Source organism: Mytilus galloprovincialis, chromosome 1, assembly GCF_965363235.1.
Source record: "Mytilus galloprovincialis chromosome 1, xbMytGall1.hap1.1, whole genome shotgun sequence".
Classification (NCBI taxonomy): Eukaryota; Metazoa; Mollusca; class Bivalvia; order Mytilida; family Mytilidae; genus Mytilus; species Mytilus galloprovincialis.
Genome location: NC_134838.1, coordinates 53,541,320 through 53,560,465, shown reverse-complemented (window position 1 = coordinate 53,560,465; position 19,146 = coordinate 53,541,320). Strand labels below are relative to the sequence as shown.

The 19,146-nt window shown below is 30.9% G+C and overlaps 1 protein-coding gene across 1 annotated transcript; it reads right to left on the bottom strand.

The window, feature by feature from the left end:
- Positions 1-208: 208 nt before the first annotated feature.
- On the bottom strand, positions 209-8,169 carry LOC143078727 (integrin beta-like protein C). The gene is made up of 9 exons (XM_076253670.1): positions 8,030-8,169; positions 7,397-7,644; positions 5,826-6,001; positions 4,748-4,854; positions 3,591-3,862; positions 3,158-3,319; positions 2,792-2,922; positions 1,911-2,110; positions 209-600 (listed from the first exon to the last, which is right to left on the bottom strand). Exons 1-8 carry the CDS (start codon positions 8,144-8,146, stop codon positions 1,923-1,925), a joined length of 1,401 nt encoding a protein of 466 aa, XP_076109785.1. The 5' UTR covers positions 8,147-8,169; the 3' UTR covers positions 209-600; positions 1,911-1,922.
- Positions 8,170-19,146: the final 10,977 nt, after the last annotated feature.

Sequence of the window (19,146 nt, the reverse complement as noted above, 5' to 3'; positions counted from 1 at the left end):
GTGGTCGTATCTTTCGGGTATTGAACAAATGATACGCAGAGGTTGTATTGTATCTAATTCCGACGGGAATTTGAGAAAAAAAATCCAACAAAAATTATCAATAATCATTGCGTTTTTTTTTCTTCTAGAAGGATTTTGAATAGAATTTGACCTTCATAAGTGCAAGTGTGTTTTTTAAGGAAGGAGTAGTCACCAATTAAGCATGAAATTTCTTATTCATTTTTTATTGATATAAAATTATTTAGAAAATGATTATAAACATTCAATATAAAAATACATTTATTATTCCTTGCAGTTTAAATACAATGAATTTGATTAAAACTAAGATCACATTAAAAAAAAATGATAGGAAAATTAGACAATGAATAAATGTTCATTGGAGTTATACAATCAAATAAAAACATATTATTAGGAAGAAATTAACACTCACGGTAAAGTGGTAGAAAACAATTTAATTGCTGTGTTAGGAAACAATATAAAAAAAACGCACACACTAATCTGATGTTCTGTCTAATAATACTCATTAGACATGTCAACGATATGACAAAAAAATCGGAAGATAAATAAAATCTGAATATACTTGTGAAGTCCTCAAAGTACCTGAAAAATAATTAAGAAAATTATCGATAATTGTGTTGATGCTGTTATAATGTAACATATTAAACATGTTGAAGACTTAGGTATCTTATGTAATCAAGTAATTAAGGTTAACTTCTTTGGACATGTTGAATTTGCATCCATAGTTAATACCCGTATATTGTTTGTCAATTTAGCACAAAACAAAATAAAACCAAATCTATATTATACGTGTCTTGGAAATTTTCTTTTATTGTAATGTTAGGTCAAATCCTGTGGGATTTGTTTTTTTTTTTTTTTTTTTTTTTAATTTGTTCCAGTTGAATTAAAACCCTGTTCAAAACAAGTAATATCAGGAGAAACATGCCTTCAAGTTTCAAACGTAAATCTCAAAATAACCATGATAAAAAAATTTATATTTCTATTTATAATGACTATACAATTGCAAATGTATTGCAAGGTTTTAAACATTATCATATCATTTATACTACTCAAAACAAGTTTTGTAACACTTCCATGGATATTAAAGGAAGTGAAACTTTGAGTTCTCATATCTGTATACATTATTCAAACTATCCTGAAACTATTCCTGTTTCCAAGGATGACGAATTTGAATCTATATGAAAACTTAAACATGATGACAAAAGTTGGTAGGGTAGATAAGCTATCCTTTCCAATTTGATATTTTGATTCATTTTTTTTTTTGCTTGAATATATAAGCTTCTGTTCTCTTTTATGCCATCAAATTATCAACTTCGTTAATTTTACTAGACAATGTGCAAACAATTGTTGAAGTTGTAGATTTGTTTTTTGGCCCCTTCCCTTCAAAATTTACCAGCAGTGTTGCTGTCTGAAACTCCACAAAATGAACTGTAGTACTTTTGAGTTCAAAAATGATTGGAGAAAAAAAAAATAACTCAAACATGAAATTGAGTATACATATTGTGGCCTTAAACATGGTTCTGAATTATAGGCTTTTAGTACAAATCGAATTTTTAAATTGGGTTTCTTACTGTTTTGAATTGAGCAGAGTTAATCCTTCCGGTGTACCTGAAATCACTCCCAGTTTTCGGAGGTGTTCATGTTGCTTAGTCTTTAGTTTTCTATGTTGTGTCTTGTGTACTATTTTTTGTCTGTGTGTTTTTTCTTTTTAAGCCATGGCGTTGTCAATTTATTTTCTATCTATGAGTTTGACTGTCCCTCTGTAATCTTTCACCCGTCTTTTATTTTTACGGAAATCTTTTCTTGCTTACAGCATTCTAGTTTGTTTTAGACATTCTTTCGTGATATAAACAAAACAGATCGAATGTAACCCAACAAAGCAATTAACATACCTAGTATACAAATTAAGTCTTGCAAGATCCTACTCGATCACATGTCAATTTTTGCTGGCACCACTCAGTTCCGGGAGCACATGGCATAATATATCCAATTCCAAGTTCGTTACATTGAACGAAATGTGAAGGGCAACTAGACTCCAGGTAAAACAATGGTGGGACGGCTGCTACTGCTTGGATGCATTTATTACGTACTTCTATGATTAAAATTATTGTAAAAAACAAATTAAATATCTAAATAATTTAAAGATAGAAAGGTGAATTTGATGTATTATATTGGCATTTCGGAATTAAGTATCTTGTCGATGGTGTTCAAATATTTGATATAATTCAAATGCATTACACTTCAAATTGTCTATTCCAAAAAAATCCAGGATAATAATCGGATCACTTTTTATATAACTTTACATGCATAGTTTAATAGTTTGCCAAATGTGGTTTATCTCAGACAAGACAATAAAAATTCAATTCATGAATGTGCATTTTTTTTATCATATAGTGTTTACGTTTTATACCGGATATCTAATATTTAAATGTTAATCTAATAATCAATGCAACTGGAATCAACTTTTTGACAGCATTATTAGCGTTGATTGGAATGTGCCTCTAACATTCCATATTATCCAAAATGTATTTAAATCTTAGTTTTTCAAAATCAGCTTTGTATTTATCGATGTGTACTGTGACAAAAACAAATGACTTTCATTATTTTTAAAAGAGATGCAATTGTTATTCAAGCGAAAGTCAAATATACAAAAGAAAACGCCAATAACGGTGTTATGTTTAAAGTTCATCTTAATATAACATGTATAAATAAGGTTTGTTTTTTTTAAATGAAAACAAAGTTATTTGGAACACTTTTCACAAAATTATCTTACTTTCAGGTGTTTTAAAAGCACTGCAACTTGGATTAAGAACAACCACAGCGTCAGATTCGGGGTTTTCAGTCACCTGACTAACCACATGATCGTCAACCACAAGTGTAGCGCATGTTTGATCCGATGATTGGCTGTAAAATAAAGTGAAATAGCGACTGATTTAGGTAAATGGATATGTTACATTACATAAGTGAACAGAAATGTTTTGAAACTAAAAGATAATAGAACGGTTGAAATTAATACTCAATTGATTATATTTCACAATTGTTTTCGTGTTCATTGTTATTTCCATTCGTGTAAAGTGTTTTTGAATATATACCTTTTTTCTTAACACTAGTACTTGGTCAAACTAACAAAAATGCATACCCCATATTATCAACCGCTGTGAAACAAAACAGATGGGTGCCAATCTGGTTTTTCGTTGGTTTCCAAGTCACAGTCACAAACCATTCTCTTCCAGACGTTCCATGTGTAAATAATTCAGATTTGATCATTCCAATTGGGGAAACAGTGTTGATTGTTGTAACTCTAATAACATGTAGAAAATAAAAAGAAACATTAAGAATATTATTTACATAAAGTAATTAAAAATTCTACTTTCATTTGTTTTTTGCTATTTAAATTACTGAAAGTATTTAAAAATGCCTTAAGTAAATCTATCATCTCATAAAAATGTCACAATTATCAGTATTGCTTTTATTGTTGTAAAAATAAACAAATATGAGAGCAGTCATTACTTTATGTATGCTAAATGACAAACTGTTTGATAAACTAGCTTCTTTTGAAATTTCAGTCTTACCTTAATGTTTCCCCACCACTTCTAGCAACAATAGACTCATTGAAAATAGTGTTAACAGAGATGTGGTGAACCGAACCATCAGTTATTATATTCGGTGGTAGAACTGGTCTCGAGGCACATGATTCGCTTGATTTGGCAACGACAATTAAGAACTGCAAAGGAACACTGCTGAGAGGAACTGTATCGGAAGACTTCTGGAAGTCTTCGATTTGCAATGCAACTGCGTACCAACCTAATGAGCTTGTTGCGTTGTAGCTCAAAACACAAGAGCTCTAAAACAAAAACATACAAATTGAACATATAGAGAAAATTCATATTTACTAGGTATAACACCTTTACACGTGCACATAAACTATAAACTATATGTATTATTGTCATTTTGTTTATTTTCTTTGATTACATCTTCTGACATCAGACTCGGACTTCTCTTGAACTGAATTTTAATGTGCGTATTGTTATGCGTTTACTTTTCTGCATTGGCTAGAGGTATAGGGGGAGAGTTGAGATCTCATAAACATGTTTAATCCCGCCGCATTTTTGCGCCTGTCCCAAGTTAGGATCCTCTGGCCTTTGTTAGTCTTGTATTATTTTTAATTTTAGTTTCTTGTGTACAATTTGGAGTTTAGTATGGCGTTCATTATCACTGAACTAGTATATATATATTTGTTTAGGGGCCAGCTGAAGGCGACTCCGGGTGCGGGAATTTCTCGCTGCATTGAAGACCTGTTGGTGACCTTCTGCTGTTGTCTGCTCTATGGTCGGATTGTTGTCTCTTTGACACATTCCCCATTTCCATTCTCATTTTATTGTAGTTGATAGCCATATTACAAATGTTAGCCTATGATTTAAGCGAGTTTTTGTGTTTGAAGAGAACACAAAAGCGGTCCCGATTTCCTAACATTCCAGTTCTCATGTAAGATCAAATCATTCCAGATTGATGTCTGTCTTTTCTGCTCATCCCATTCATTAATTACCATTGTTAATTTTAGTTGAAAACCCCAGACTTTATAGTGTCCCTATGGATTGCACTATTCTTGAGCGTCAAATTTTAAGTAATTTCCGGTCTTGAAAATAATTTTTGTTTTTGTAATTCATATTTTCTGGGTCTTACTTTTTTTGGCAAAATATAAAAAAGCACATGTTTAGCAATATACTACCTCATCTAAATAAGAACCATTGAGCGCCTGACATACTCCTCCGCATTCATCATATGGAGTTTGTGTAGCCCACCGACAACGTACAACGTCACCATCATCGTCAGAAACTATCAACAAAATTTATTAGGGTGTTATCTTGGCTGTTGTTTACTATCTTGAATAAAATTTAATCTTATTTGCGTCTTCTTCGAGCCCCTTTCCACTCGATTTTTCTATTTGTTCCCACGTTGTGATGTTACACGTTTGTTTCAGGTTTGATGAAAACTAAGCGCTTGTAAAAATGTTTCAACCCGCCACATTCTGCGTGTGCCTGTGTAAAGTCAGTCCCTTTATTTTAGCCGTTATCGTTTGCAGATATCTGTCCTTTTAACCTTACGTTATTGCTGGTTTGAATGGCTGTTCGATAGTCATGACCGGCCATTTATATTTCAAAATTAAGGTATGGGTTTTGATTATTGTCAAATGCTGTACGTTGACATATCTGTTATCTACGTTATTTGCTCAATGATGAATAGTTGTATCAATGACAAAATTACAACATATCTGTATCATTATATTAAAAGATTTTCAGATATTCAAGAACAAATGTACATTAAATTTAGTTTACTGGTATCCATTGAGAGACTCAGGCGAGTCTGGTCGCCTTTCTGGATATTTTTTTTTTCTTTTATACATATCGACTTCATTTTAATTGGTGTTCTATACTATAAACTATTGGTTTGGCAATTAATTCTAAATTATAAATGAAATAACAGTGATAAAAACTTATTTTAGATCAAAACTTAATAAGACAAAATCAATTATTTTATAAACAGTTCAAATGCAGTTCTAACAACTACATTATCAGTCCACATAGGCAAAACGTTTGACCCGTTATAAAAGTAAATTTTGTTTCATAATTTTGTCGATGACTGATGGACTCACAATATAAGGACAAAAGCTTTCTCTCTCGTGCAAGAAAACAATTGGGAACTGATAAAAAAGCAAAAACTTCTTCGCATTGAATTTTCCATGTTTTATGAAAATAAAACTGTCGATTTTCATACCGGTGCCTTATTGTATATATTTATAAACATACCGGGTATTTTCAATGTATAGTCACACCCATAATTGAATCTGACAATAGGTTGCATTGCTGATATTGGAGAGGAGTTTATTTTCCCAGTGTCTTTTCGTTTGTTCAGATCTGCTGTAGTTCGCATCACCCAGCTTGCGCCACCTTCGACTAGTGTTATCCAACAACAGCCGGTGAAACTTTTAAAAAAGAAATTGAGAAATATTGATGAAATAATAGTCAATATATTTTAAACGTTAAGTTAAGATCATTTGGCAGGTGGTGTGATCATTTTGTTAACCATTTTATTTTCAACAGTTATGATATGTTACATTATAAACGCTGATTCAAATTGAAATAAACGAGTCTAAATAAAATTTATTGATAAACACATTAACCTATTTTTGATTTCAGATCAAGGTACAGTTAAAGGGCTATGTCGCAGACTTTCTAAAAAAATTTCATACAACTCTGGCTCGATGAACTACAACTAAAAATCGAAAAAAAAATGCATTTATCTCTTTTATTGTCTGAAATATTGCAGATTGATTTCTTATTATATGGGTGAATATTTGTATAGAAATTACATAAGATTGGCGAAAAACCTTCTAATATTTGTCTTAAAATTGTGAAAACTCTTATTCTACTCCATAGATTTTTTTATAAAACCATATTATTGTTGACAAATAAATTTCTGTTTTAATGATATAAAATAATGATATGGGTCGCTGACTTCTTTTTTTGTCTAATAATCCATTTGTTACCTTGTTGGTAGTGAAAAACGTAAAAAAAAAACAACACACAACGTTTTACTGCCTGCAACGCGATGACGTTACGATTATTTCGACGTTTTGTTGGATTTTTTTTCGAAAAGAACACAACTCTGAATGATGTATACCGTAAAAACGAAGAAGGTGACCATTTCTTTATTTTACATCATTATAACGGAAATTTATGTATCAACAACATATAGTTTTTTTACAGAAAAATCTATGGAGTAGAAATCAGAAATTTATTTTTTTTCAATTAGACTCTTCTTCATTCAGAAAACATATGATATAACTGCCCGATAATTTCTACATAAATGTTTCCTGAGTAAATCATAAAAATACTATATCAAGTTATTTAAGGTGGTACCCAACACCTTCACTAAAATAAATTTGGCTCGTTTAATTTTCATAAAATTTTGACAAAGTATTCACTTTGACTCTTTGACAAAAATATAAAATAAAATTAAAATTTGAACCAACCGTTTCATCAGAAAAATTACACTGGTTATATAGCAGTTTGACAAACACTTATTTTTATCATTGAGAAGCTTAATATTCCCTTAAAAACACGACGTAATTAAAACGTTTAGGTGTTTTAACAGAGTTATCTCCCTGTAGTGTTAGGTACCACCTTAACTAATTAATTAAACACAATCTGAATATGAAATAGAATTTAAATAAAAAGGCTGATAAACGCCAATGTCTCATTTTAAATATTTTGAATAGCATTTTCAAATGAATATCCTGTTTTTTACCCAAGCTGTCCAAAAGGCTTTTAATCCGTTTTGATCTTCTCTTTCTCTTTTGATAAGCACAACAACTTACCCAAAATGGTATAGGTTGTCACTGGAGGCAGATGGGTTGTATTTTATACTGTTTGTACCCGTTGTCCATTCTTCGATGTCACTAAAGTCAGTGCAGTAATATGACATAGTAGTAATGGACCCACTGCAACCTTTTAGACACGTTAGTGTCCCTTCGCCAGAGTTTATTGTGCCGTTGTCTATTGTGTTTTCATCGCACATGTGGGAACCCATACTTCTACGGAAAGCCACTCTGTAGTTTATTTCAATCTGCAATGTGTCAAAAAATTTGTTTATATTAAAAACTATAAATAGAACGTTTAGATATCGGACTTCGTACACATTGAAATGATAATAAACCCGTGTTTGTATAATTATTTTTAAAATAATAAATTGTGTTTATTGCAACTTAATGACTCAATTAGTTAACACGTGAATAACTTAATGAAACAGTTAGTTAACACTTAAAAAAAAGCTAATGAAACAATTATCTAACACATAACCTGTTTTTGTTGTTAAAAAATAACGCTAAATAGGTAGCTGTGACGTTTATTTTAAATTTTAGAACAAAAGCTATCGATTTCTAAAGATTGAGTTAATCTGATGCAAAATATTGTTTTATGCATGTGATTTTATAAACAAATAGGAAATTTACCTGATTATTTTCAGCTGGTTTCCATGATATAAAGCCACCGCGAAAATGACTGCTCTCTACTACATGGAAGTATAGTATCATACAAGTAAACCAAAATGTTAGAGAAATATACGTCATTGTATAATATTACACTTGGTGTACTGAATTTGCAGCGATTTCTTTATATACTTTTTGTAACAAGGAAGAACGTTGATTTTTGTTTCTAATTCAGTAATTGATTGGTTGAAAAAAATTTAGCGCTGGGGTATGTAAACTATAAACTATGTCAAAGCAGCGATAATTATCGTGCAAATGTTTAAGAAAATTAAGAAGTCAAAAAAGTCAATTGATTTATAGAAGAGGGATATATTATCGGTACTCAAAACTGTCAAGATTCTGATAACAGTATTTATCTATAGCATTAATGCATGGTTACTTGCTTTTTCAGCATTATACACAAATAAAGCTAACAATACTCAAATTTCTCAAATCCATACTATTCAAACATTATGCAATCTTTTCTGACAAAATCTTTAATGTACGAGCAATGATTCACACTAGACCATTCCAGAGGACACTTAGACTTGATAAACACATGCAAACATCATCAATAGGGTTTTTACGTCCGTGTTCAATAAAATCTCCAAGTGCATGTATAAATGCATAACTTTTAGTGCAACTGGTGTCTAGACTTTAGAAGATATTTCTCACAAAACGGTTATATTCTTTCAGATTGTTAAACAAAATGTCAGTGTTTTGGATGTTTTCTCTTACATTTTTACATTAATGCTAGTGTTGTCAACGGTTAACGACCGAATACCGAATACCAAAAACGCTAACCGGTTGACCGGACTTTTTTCAATTTTGATAGATTTTATATAAATTTGAATTGAAATCATTAAAAAGTTAGTTTTATTTAAAAGATGTCGTCGTGGTAATTAATTTGACAGATCAGTTGTCCAGTAAATTGATTGCTATTGTTAATCCTATAAACATAAAATTAATTAGAACGTGTCTCTCAGCTCGGGGCAGGATCTTAAAGAAACATAATTAGTATACATGTTTTTTTAGCAGTAACTCTAAATCAGTAATGGAATTAAATTTTACGATTTACTTCATTATGTCGTTTCTGATCTAATATTGTTTAAACCTACATCTAAATGTGCAACCTCCGTCGTGCAAGGCTAGTCTTACTTTAAACGAATGCTAAAAAAAATTAAATGCAAACCAATTTGAATGTACTCAATGTATACGTGATAGCACGAGTAACATGCAAACAAAGTAAAAAAAAAACAGGCCGTACGGTGACCTATAGTTGTTAATTTCTGTGTCATTTTGATCTCTTGTGGAGAATTGTCACATTGGCAATCATACCACAACTTCTTTTTTATAATTAATCACTCAAGATGAAACACTCCACATCATTTTCGGAGACAACACGTGAAAAGGAAAGAATAATCAGTTTCAGACATATTCAATTCTACGAGATCAAGAAGTTTTTTATTTTATTTTTCAATCCGTACAAACGCTATAGTTGATACGGTGTAGTTGATTATTAACAGTCAAACTTCGCCAGGAATCCTCACAGACAAGCCTAATAATGCCAGAGGACAAACTTCAATTCTAAAAGCGTAAATTTATGACTTGGATGAAAGTTTGTCAAATTGACCTTATATATATGTGTAGGGTACTATTGATAAGGCTTGCAAGCACCAACTCAAACTACCGGTTAACCGGTTAATCGGTCGAACGATTATCCGAGTAACCGGTTAGGCAAAAGTGTACGATTTGACAACACTAATTAATGCATATGGTATATTAACTATTCAGATAACATCTCGTGTATGTATTATTTTCACACCTTCGACTAGTCTTGTTTATAGTTTAATGTGTTTAAACAGTCCAATACGTACATTCTTCATATATTTTTTCTTGCTAACTTATCTAGCTGATGTAGTTCACAAAGATACCAGGCTAATAATTTGATACGCTAGATACATTAGACTCTATCATCAGTTCAAACTAGTTATAAAGCAAAATAAATATAAAGTTGAAGAGCATTAATCTATGCTTGGGATCTTTTATATTTCGAATAATTCATACTTTTTTAAACATCAAATTTTAAAAAAATGACCATATAACTGATATTCATATCGACATCAAAGTGCTGACTACTTTGCGGTTGGTGATACCCTCGAGGTCGAAACGTTCACTAGAAGTAGCATTGACTAAAGTACTGTGAATTCATTATTCATCGTTGGATACCAATTTTCGACGATTTCGTGGGAACAGGTGAACCATGAAATTAAAATTCAACGAATACAAAAATTTCCATAGGCTTGTATGCGTACTTTGGCAAAACCACGAAATTCAATATCCACGAACATGTAAATTCTAATCAATCCACGAAAATTGGTACCCACGAAAATAAATAAATCCACAGTAGGATCACTTGGTTGTCTACATGTTTTGGTTGTTTTTGAACTTGCATTGAGTTGTAAGCTTAAGCTTCGTGTTCAATGTTTCACTGGGACTTTGAGATACGGAACAACAATAGCACCGCTCTTTGAATTGCTTTTAATATTCTCGAGTATATATTAAGTCAGGAAAATGACAGCTGTTATCTTACAGTTTTTTTATTTGAGTATTGCATTGTCATTTGTTTTTGTTGTACTTCAGTGTTTCTGTTGTTTTCTCCTTATAGTTGATGTGGTTCCCTCGAATCTAGTTTGTAACCCCGATTTGTTTTCTCTCATGAATGAACAAAAAGACCAAAAATCGTTTTTTCGTTGTCATTTCAATTGAAGTTTCTCAGTACAAACGACTTTATAACGATATGAAAATTATAAATTTGTTTGGTCTCTTTCCAAAACGCTACATGCGTCATTTTCGTTAAGCAAACGTTTTACTTTGAAAACTGTTAACCAATATAAATTGAGGCAAAAGCCTTTAGATCTGACAGAATGACGAGAAAGTATAAATAAACTAATATCACATCACCTTTTTTTTATAAATAATAAACGTTTTCAATGTTGACGATGTCAAACATTCAACAATTTAAAAGTCTATGTTAGATTACAATAATTGATATAAAGAATCGATTTGAAAGAAAAAAACAAGTTGATAGATGTGTGAACTTGATATAAATGAATAATTTCATCATTCTATTCTGTCCTAATATTTAATAAATATCAAACTAACAAATCATCGTCAAAACTGACAAATGGTAAAAAAGGTGTACGTTTTATCATATCTCTAATGGTAAAGATGTCGTTTAAACAATATTACTATATATTAAAAAGACAAAAAGAGGATACTTCGTGCAGTTAGTTTGTGCGCAAATTGAATCTCGAAGACTTCGTATATAAATTGCATACTTTGTGTATAAAAGGTGTGTTTGTGCCATGGCGACCATAAAGATGTTGTTTTATTGATACTAGTTTATGCTTAAAATAGCTCTGAATGAGCAGTTGGTGTTGAGTTGTGAACCAACTGTGATATATACACCCATACAATATTGCTGTATACACGAGGAATAACGCTTTTTTTAATCCCATGTCCTCCATTTTTATAAAAGCATAAAGCGTAAAGAGAAAAAAATTACAGAAATACATTTATAAATATATATAATGCTGTCGATGAACACTGAATATTAATATGTAAGACAATTATGCGGATGAAAATAAAGAGATATGTTAATTCATTTTCTCATAGATTTCTTTAACACCGATTAAAAACTATAATCAACATTTTTAGAAGTTATATCGATATAGTCCTCTAACGTCAAAGTACCCAAATTGCAAAAAAGGCAGCGGAAATATTACACTTTTATCCACAGATTTAACAATTTTAATCTTTTGATTTGACATTTTGTACGTCTTTTAACGTAGCTGATTTTATGTAGATAAACACAAACTCTTTCGCAGTATATATAAACAGATGATTTTCCACTGGAAAAAGGTAGAAACATCACCATGCGACGTTCACCAAAAGTCATTTTCTTTTTTTAAAGAGCAAATAAAATAGGTTACAGGCACCCATCTTGAAATTTGAAAAGTAAGCAGGAACTAATGTGAAAGTATTCTACACATTTGAAGAAATAAAACGATTTTTAAAGATGTGAATTTAACCATGGATGCAATTTGGATACTCCTCATTACAGAAGCATGGATCGTTTGGAGGTCGGTTAACATCAATTTTCTATGATAGGTAATGGATTCAAAATTAAATTGGCGGAACTATATATCTTCAAATAAAGTCAACATGGAAGTTTTATTTTGATCATAAATAACGTGTAAAACATGTCAAAATAGGTCAACTTTTGGTACTCTCATGTTACTTTCTATAAAAGAAATGATAAATCAATGACATCAATGTAAACATTCAACACACAAGCACTAGTTTTTTCAATATTTCATCCTTTTTTCAATCATTCATAGAACTGAAGTTGGCATTCCCTGTTTAAAAAATATAGTTTTACTATTTTATAAGTAAATAAATGCGGAAGATATCGAGAGGTATGTTATGGAATAAAACGAACATTTCTACAAAAACTACATAGACATTGAAGAATTCGCAACGCATACTTTATAAAAACCAAGGTTGAACTCGTGTTCTCCAGTAGGATAGGCAGGTTCTACTCCAAAGGTTAGTATTATAAATAAGAATATGTGGTATGTGTGTCAAAGAGACAAATCTCCCAATGTATAAAAATCAATAAATTATAATAGGTCAAAGTACAACTTTATCAAGGAGCCTTGTCTCACATTGAATAGCCAGCTGGCTATAAAAAGTCATAAAGGTCCCAAAATGGCTAGTGTAACACAACTAAAACAATGAAACCAACGGTCTCATATTTAAACATAAAAAAACGAGAAACACTGATGAATCACTTCTCCGAAAGACAACTATTGAACAACTGGTTTTTATTTAGGACAGGTGCACATAATTTTACCATCCCCAAGTTATCCGTGATTTTTTTCATAAAAACCGGAAGAGAAATTAATGAAAAATTTGTTGGTAGGTGAGTATGTATTATATGGATCCAATTCCCACGGAGCATGATTCCTTCGTTGGAACCGGGTCGGGGTTTTACCTAAACGAATTCCAATTAGAAACGAGAGTGATTTCAGGTTTTGCTTGTACATTTAATTTTCATGGACATTGCTCAACAACTAACATCTAGCCATCATTTGATTTTCGTTAAACAAAATAAATGTGTCGTCAGTGGATTTTTTTTTAACTCAATACAAACACATTGTCATGGTTAAAGCTAGAGTAACTTGTAGCCAATTAAAAAAAGACACAAACAGTGCTTACCAAAACAGTATATCACTCTGTTCTCGGTATTTGAATTGCCTTTACAGTCATCCAATTTAATTCATTATGATCCTTCAAACTTAATAGAAAATATGAACATGCTTTGTATGCTTGAATGGCTACGTTTAACTTAAAAAACACATGTACACGGATTTATTAAGAAAGAAAACTTTCCTTATTTTATCTCAATTTTCAGAAATATACTGATATTGAATAATCATCTTCCCGTATTCTATTTTTTTAAACAGATTTGACATATGCAGTCACCTTAACCATGCAACTTTCGGTAGAAATTCGAAAAACGCACAGTGCATGATGGAAGTGAACGGAAACAAACTGGGAGGTAAAATATAGTATCAAATAAGTCTGAAAAAAACAATGAACTGAGGCCATTGCTATACGGAAAATATATTTAAAAAAAAAAACCAAATAAACGGCTAGTTCCAATTATTTACACGTTCTCTATGACTGTGTGATAATTGTTTATCAGGGTCATGATAAGTAAAAACTTACACCAAAACCCGAAAGTGAATTAGAAGTCTAAGTTTAGACCAAAAATTACCAAATGAATTATTTTTCATGGATAAGACGTAATGATTTTTTAAACATTTTTTTATCAAGTCACAGCTTTGTACACAATAATAAAACGAAAGATATCGATTGATGTCTTCTTGATGGATAAAACTCTCGAATGTTCATGAAAGCAAAAAATTGTCATTAAAAATTTGAATTAGAGATTTAAAACTTTAAATTATATTCCAGATTCGAAATATAAACTCGAAATTTGATATGCAAATGTGGTAATTATATATAAGGAGTACTATGTAGTCTAGCCCAACGTATTTGCATGTGCTGATAGGACCTCATTAATAGTTTCCTCTAATAACATCATCATGCTTTTGTCCATCGGGAATTTTCAAAAATACATGGCATCTTGGTTAATTTCTGTTCAACTTTTTCTATTTTCTTATTTAGAGGCGATTAAGCGGTTTGCATATTGTACCAATATTTGTTTTTGATGGTAGACGATTTTAGCAATATATATACCTTTTTGTATTTATTGTCATTATGTTGCTGTCACATTGACGTATACTTAATATCTATTATTTCTGATGTGATAAACTGTCAGTGAGAGCAACTCCTTGTTACCCCTCATTGACACCACATTTAAAGCTTTCAATGAAACAATTGAATATTGCTAAATGATTTGCGTACAAATAATTCCAACTGTAGGGAGAAACCCACTTATAATTGATAAAAAAGGTATAATGAAAAAATAGATATATATGAAATTCAGAGAATAAAGCCTCAAACAATTAAATAATTATCAAATACTCAAACTTTTTTCTACACCAAGTATAAATCCCTTCTTATTTCATATCAGAATGAAAATGTTTAAATTTATAGCTAGTGCAACTATGTCTCATATATTATCATTGATCTTCGAAACAAATACAATAAATAAAAGAATAAGATGTGGAATGACACAACTCTCCACAAGAAACAAAAAAATACCGAAATTAACAAATAAAGTTCACCGTGCGGCATTTTGCAATGCGTTAAACCCATACCGCATAGTAAGCTTAGTCAATTATAAAATGCCCCAAAATAACATGTTTAAACAATTCAAACGCACAAACATACGGTTTGATTCATGTACAAAACAATCAGCAAAAAACAAAAACTATATGCAACAAACGACAACAACTGCTTAACAGACTCCTGGCTTAGGCCAGGCACATACAAATTGTGACGGTGCTGAATAGTTAGAACCCTTCCCCTTTCCCTTTGACCTGGGACAGTTTTGTAACAGTAAATCATAAAAACAAACAATAAAAATCAATTGAAATGGATTTTTGTCATCAGATCGATACAAAGCTGAAATTTATCTAACAAAACACAGAATACAGGTAGCAGAATACTTATACATCCAACAACAGAAAACCACTAAGTACAGATCTGAAAGTACTCGCAGTTACTGAAAGCTAGTTCAAAGTCAATTACATCTGATTAAAAATCATGCATCTAATACTAAGATATCAATTAGTAACCATCCAACATCTAACAGATTTAGTGTAAGTACGTTATTAACAGTCATAGAAAAGTTTTTCTGGAAGTATCAAAGAGAAGAGATTTAAAATAATTGATCCGCATACTATGGTCAGTTAATCGCCTTTTTACGGTCAATTCACATTTCTCTAGATTATGATATTATAGGATACATGTTTTACGGGAGCCGTGCTTTTTTGTCACCGGATTTGCCTTCGAAGATTGATTTTCATTTAGTTGTCAAGTCTTTCCTTTCAAATTGACAACAAAATGCAATTTTATTAGAGTTTTAACTTATGCGTGTGTTTTACCAAATAACCTACTTCATTCAAAAGTAAACTATAAATAATCTTCGCTGCGAAATACTATACTAAAGAGATTTGTTATAATTTTGACCATGACAAATATTAAAGGATGTCATTTTGGACACATTACATTAATCCAGATAATAACAACAAATAAATCCGGACTCAACAGGTTCTATATAGTTTTGTTTTGTATACATGTCAAATATTTGATAATAATGATGTGATGTTTTTTTGAGAATGCTGTCATCAAAAACCACATTTCACATGGTAACCTCAGTTTTCTTAGATTTGCATAGCTTTGGTTTGTTTGTTTTTTATAAGCTGTTATCCCTAACACATAAATATTTCAAACGTTCCAAAACCAATCGGTACACTTTATGAATAGAGTTGAGATGTTTGCAAGTTCCAATAAATCAACCCAGAAAGTTTAAGACATAGGATATTTATATGAGGCTTTCGCAAAAAAGTTATACATTCTGCTAAAGGAATATGCTGATCAAATACGCATTTTTAATGTATAAAACATATGAAGATGTGGTATGAGTGACAATGAGAAAACTCTCAATCCAAAGTAAAATGACAAAACTATCGAACTCCGAGGAAAATTCAAACAGAAAGTCCCTAATCAAATGGCAAAATCAGAAGGTCAAACTCAGCAAACGAATGGATATTAACTGTCATATAGTTATCAAATGGACCAGGATTATAATTTAGTACTCAACAATCGCTTTTCGTCTACATTTTTTTTACATTCGTTTTGTAAACATGAAATTTATAAAAATGACAGCATTATTGATATTCACGTCATGTCATCACAGAAGTTGATAATTTCTGTGTCATTTGGTTTCTTGTAGAGAGTTGCCTCATTGACAATCATACCACATCTTCATATATCTATTATATACTAAAAAAGCGTATTGATCAGAATATTGATTATACATATTCTTTTTTTATAAAGACATAACAGGTAAAAATGTCAAACATAGGGGTACAGCAGTCAACATTGTGTTATAATCTTAATCACTATAAAACAAACAATTCTAAGATGACGTGCTTCTTTCGCTTTGTGAAAAAACCATGCTCTAAATCCAATAACATTTGTTTGCATATGTGTATTTTAACTACCTAAGAAGAATGAATTTTATCAAATTGGCATGCATTTAATATATTTCATTAACTTAAAAGACTTTAAAGGATGCACATGCTGTTCCTGATTCATTTATTATGACTGTAACGTGTTGCAATTCGAGATCGACATATTTGAAATAGATACGACAACCGTTCATGCTCTGAAAAATCACATTGTCAGTCGTTTGCTTGTTTACAAACAGAAAAGGGAGATTCATGGAATATTTCATAAATAATTGATACAAGCTATATTTTATTGTAGTTTAAACATGAATAGGCATCATATTCGTGTTATTTAAGCACTCACTATCGGTCGGGCAAAAATAATCACGAATATAATGTCAACCCATGTTAAAACTGCAATAAAGTATAGCTATCCGATGTTGCTTTCCTCTATAGATTCCATTGACGATTGCAATGCTGCCGCTACTCTATTACCATGTTTCCGATACCATATCGATTTTTTTCTGTAGAGTTCAATATTTACGTAGAACACATACTGAACGTTGTTCTTTCATTCTATACCAAAGAATCTTTTCTCTCTGAGTTTACATGTTTATTTGGTGCTTTCTTGGCTAAATTCTATCTATTCAATTTTTCCCTTTTCTATCAAACTAGTGGCATTTTTCTGTGACCCTTTTAATTAACGAATATGTTTCATAGCGGAATTTCAATTTATAATAAAACAATTTCCTGTCTTATAAATAAAAACAAAAGAAGATTTGGTATGATTGTCAATGATACAACTCTCCAAAAAAGACCAAGCGACAAAAAATGAAGAACTACTAGTCACCGTTTCGCCTTTAACACTGAATGCTGAATTGGTAACCTTTTACGATAAGTGTACTTGAAGGATCGATAAGTTTACCCTGATTGTTTCCAACTTTCCTGTTTTGGTAAACAACATCTCCGTAACAATTAGGATTTATTTTAAGTTTATATATAACATATTATCAGAGGTTTTCTATAATATAGTTTTTTAACTCCAAAACAAATTTTCAGCGGGAACGACATGAATCGAAAATAAGAGTTTATTTCGATCAAAAACAAACTGAACAAATATAGACAAATTGTACCAATATTTAATCATCAATAGAAATTTTGAAAAAATGTCAAAGTTATTATTCCAGAACTAGTATAAGGGGAGACAACGATGAAACAATGTTTTATAACGTATTCAAATCTCTTAGCACTTGGCATCTATGCAAAATCATAATTAATATTATTTCCTGAAAATAAAGGTCAATTTATTATTTTATTATTACATTATAAAAGTGCAATGCACATGTATTGTTTCGTCGATTGACAGACAATCTGCAGATTTGGCAGCCGTTTCACAAAACAATTTTCAACTGAAAAAGTTCCAGTAATGTTTCGAAAGCATATTGGAGAGTAGTTCCTGCTAAGCAGTTAAAACTAAATCATTAGAATTTAGTAAAAAGATATTGAACTGAAAGGAATAACTATTATATTATTTATTTATGTATTTCTCTGTCATGAGTGTTCATGCATTTGTGTGTGCTGAATTTCTATAATGTTTTTAAATTAGCGGTATATTACATTACCATAAAGCGCAAAAATCTAAAATGTCCTATACAAATTTAGGAATATGGCAGTTGTTATCTTATAGTTCGTTGCTATGTATGTTGCAATGTCGTTTGGGTTTTTTTTGTTGCATTTCAGTATTTTTGTTGCTTCGCTGATTTCCTCTTATAGTTAATGTGTTGCCCACAGTTTCAGTTTATAACCAGGATATGTTTTCTATCGATCGATTTATAACTTTTGCACAGCGGTAAACTATTGTTGACTTTATTAAGTACACTTTTTGTTTCATAAATAAGGTTGGACTCAAACATATTTTGTCTATTTTGCTAAAATATACTTTCAAGAGGCAAATAAGAGCATGTCAATTTATTCAAAGATTTTAATTCAAACATACATAATAGAAAAATGTATAGAAAACAATTTTGAAAGTTCTTCCACTGTCTCTATCACTAACGTGGTCTAAATGGTAGGTTGGTGGTTTTCATCTACCAGCTCAATCGGTAAGGTTGTTTCCATCTAATTCGAAATAATGTATTCCAATCTTTATTTAGTGATTTCATTTGTAAAACAGTATTTTTTTCCTTAAATATGGTTACATTTATATTGAAAATCAAAATTAAATTCATAATATAAAATTTGTATTGTACATATTAAACCCCTCCATAATCCCTTTTTGTCTCTCCATGTCAGAAACCATTAGTCCAGTTGTGTTCGTTGGTTCGTGTCGGTTATATTTGTTTCCCGTAAACTGCTTTGTAAAAATTAGGCCATAGGTTTCTCAATTGAATT